General features: G+C 61.2%; 1 protein-coding gene across 1 annotated transcript in view; it reads left to right on the top strand.

Moving 5' to 3' along the window:
• The first annotated feature begins 1057 nt into the window (after positions 1-1057).
• The window catches only part of NT5C (5', 3'-nucleotidase, cytosolic), a 1534-nt gene continuing 344 nt past the window's right edge, over positions 1058-2247 (top strand). The window contains 4 exon segments of the mRNA XM_026456807.1: positions 1058-1473; positions 1740-1840; positions 1915-1975; positions 2155-2246. Coding sequence (XP_026312592.1) covers positions 1300-1473; positions 1740-1840; positions 1915-1975; positions 2155-2246 — 428 coding nt within the window. The 5' untranslated portion in view covers positions 1058-1299.

Genomic DNA, 2247 nt, shown 5'->3' with positions numbered 1-2247 from the left:
GAGTCTCGCTCTGTCGCCCGGACTGGAGTGCAGTGGCCGGATCTCAGCTCACTGCAAGCTCCGCCTCCTGGGTTTACGCCATTCTCCTGCCTCAGCCTCCCGAGTAGCTGGGACTACAGGCGCCCGCCACCTCGCCCGGCTAGTTTTTTTTGTATTTTTAGTAGAGACGGGGTTTCACCGTGTTAGCCAGGATGGTCTCGATCTCCTGACCTCGTGATCCGCCCGTCTCAGCCTCCCAAAGTGCTGGGATTACAGGCTTGAGCCACCGCGCCCAGCCCGGTTCAGCATTTTCTAGACGGGAGTAGGTAAGCCATGTCAGTTCCACATAAAGTCCTGAGGACAGTCCTGATTACCTGTGTTTGATCAAAATCTTCTTTCCGGGGGAAACCACGCTGAAGCTCCCATGTTTCAAGCTAACTCCAGTGTGAATTAGCTCTTAACCAGCTAGACTTACACAAAGCAGTTAACAGATTCATTTCACTTTGTAGTCCTCAAGGGATTGTTCCTGCCTCACTCACAGACGAAATCAATCCACTGAGACCACGGCATTGCGGTAAAAAAGAGTTTGGCCGGGCGCGGTGGCTCACGCCTGTAATCCCAGCACTTTGGGAGGCCAAGGCAGGCGGATCACTTGAGGTGGGGAGTTTGAGATCAGCCTGACCAACATGGCTAAACCCCGTCTCTACTAAAAATACAAAGATTAGCCAGGCGTGGTGGCAGGTGCTTGTAATCCCAAGTACTCGGGAGGCTGAAGCAAAACAATCGGTTGAACCTGGGAAGCGGAGGCTGCAGTGAGCCGAGATCGCGCCACCGGTGCACCGCATGCGGCCTGGGCGACGGAGCAAGACTCCCTTTAAAAAAAAAAAAAAAAAAAAAAAAAAAAAAAAAACCGTGGAGCTAGCCCCACAGGTTTAGAACCCTTGACTCCTCCTTAGATGCTTCCCAGTATTTCAGATCAACCCTTTGTTGGGCCCCTGGAAGGTCGGTCCCCTACTAGTAACGTGGGGTGAACGGGGGTACGTCTGATGCGGACAAAGGCTGGGTCCCGAGAAAGCGCAGGGTCAGAAAAGTGCCCCCCAAAGCCGTCCCTGCACCCGAACCCTAGGAAGGCCTCGCGCAGGGCCTTCGGCAGCGGTTTACGACCTGGGCGGGGCGTGCGGGAGGCTCTATGCAAATCAGCCCAGCGGACCCCGTCCAGCGCCCGGGCTCCGGAAGCAGCGCTCCCCTCCCACTCCCCGCGCTTCCGGCCGGGCCCGCGCCCCCCAGACACCGAGAGCCCGCAGCCCCGGCCCGGCGGCGATGGCGCGGCGCGTGCGTGTGCTGGTGGACATGGACGGCGTCCTGGCCGACTTCGAGGCCGGCCTTCTGCGGGGCTTCCGCCGCCGCTTCCCTGAGGAGCCGCACGTGCCGCTGGAGCAGCGCCGCGGCTTCCTGGCCCGCGAGCAGTACCGCGCCCTGCGGCCCGACCTGGCGGTAGGGGGCGCGGGGTCCCCACACGGGCAGGGCCGGCTCGCTCCGTTCTCGGGGTCACCCCCTTCTGTGTGAAGGGCGCAGAGCCCTTACCCTGGCACCCGCGGGCAGCGCACCCTGAGGAGGAGCCTTTGGGCGCGTGCCCCGACCGAAGCCCCCTCCGCAGCTCTGAGCCCGGGCCCAGAGTCCCCAGGAACCTCCCTGCGAGTCCTCGCGGGAACTGGATCTGCCGGAGGCAGAAGCCGGGACCCACAACTCTTGTCTTTCAGGATAAAGTGGCCAGTGTGTACGAAGCCCCGGGCTTTTTCCTGGACCTGCAGCCCATCCCGGGGGCCTTGGACGCCGTGCGGGAGATGAACGACCTACCGGAGTAAGGAGAGTGGGGGCGGGCGGAGTCCTGGGCGGGCTCCCGGCTCCCGGTGGTAACCGCGACCTTCTCTGCAGCACGGAGGTCTTCATCTGCACCAGCCCCCTGCTTAAGTACGACCACTGCGTGGGTGAGAAGGTGTGGCTGCCCCGCCCCTGCTCCGCACGTGGAGCTGCCTAAATCCTGATTTTAAAAAGAAACCACCAGAAACCCAGAAGGTCGGGGGTGGGGGGCTCTCAAAGGCTTAGACCCCACTCCCTGTCCCTGAATTCCGGCTCCCATCAGGCCCTACTCACAGACCTGTGTCTTCTACACAGTACCGCTGGGTGGAGCAGCACCTGGGGCCCCCGTTCGTAGAACGAATTATCCTGACAAGGGACAAGACGGTGGTCTTGGGGGACCTGCTCATT

The sequence above is a fragment of the Piliocolobus tephrosceles genome, chromosome 16, assembly GCF_002776525.5.
Source record: "Piliocolobus tephrosceles isolate RC106 chromosome 16, ASM277652v3, whole genome shotgun sequence".
Lineage (NCBI taxonomy): Eukaryota > Metazoa > Chordata > Mammalia > Primates > Cercopithecidae > Piliocolobus > Piliocolobus tephrosceles.
The sequence above is the reverse complement of the archived record's forward strand: the minus strand, read 5'-3'. Positions and strand labels throughout refer to the sequence as shown.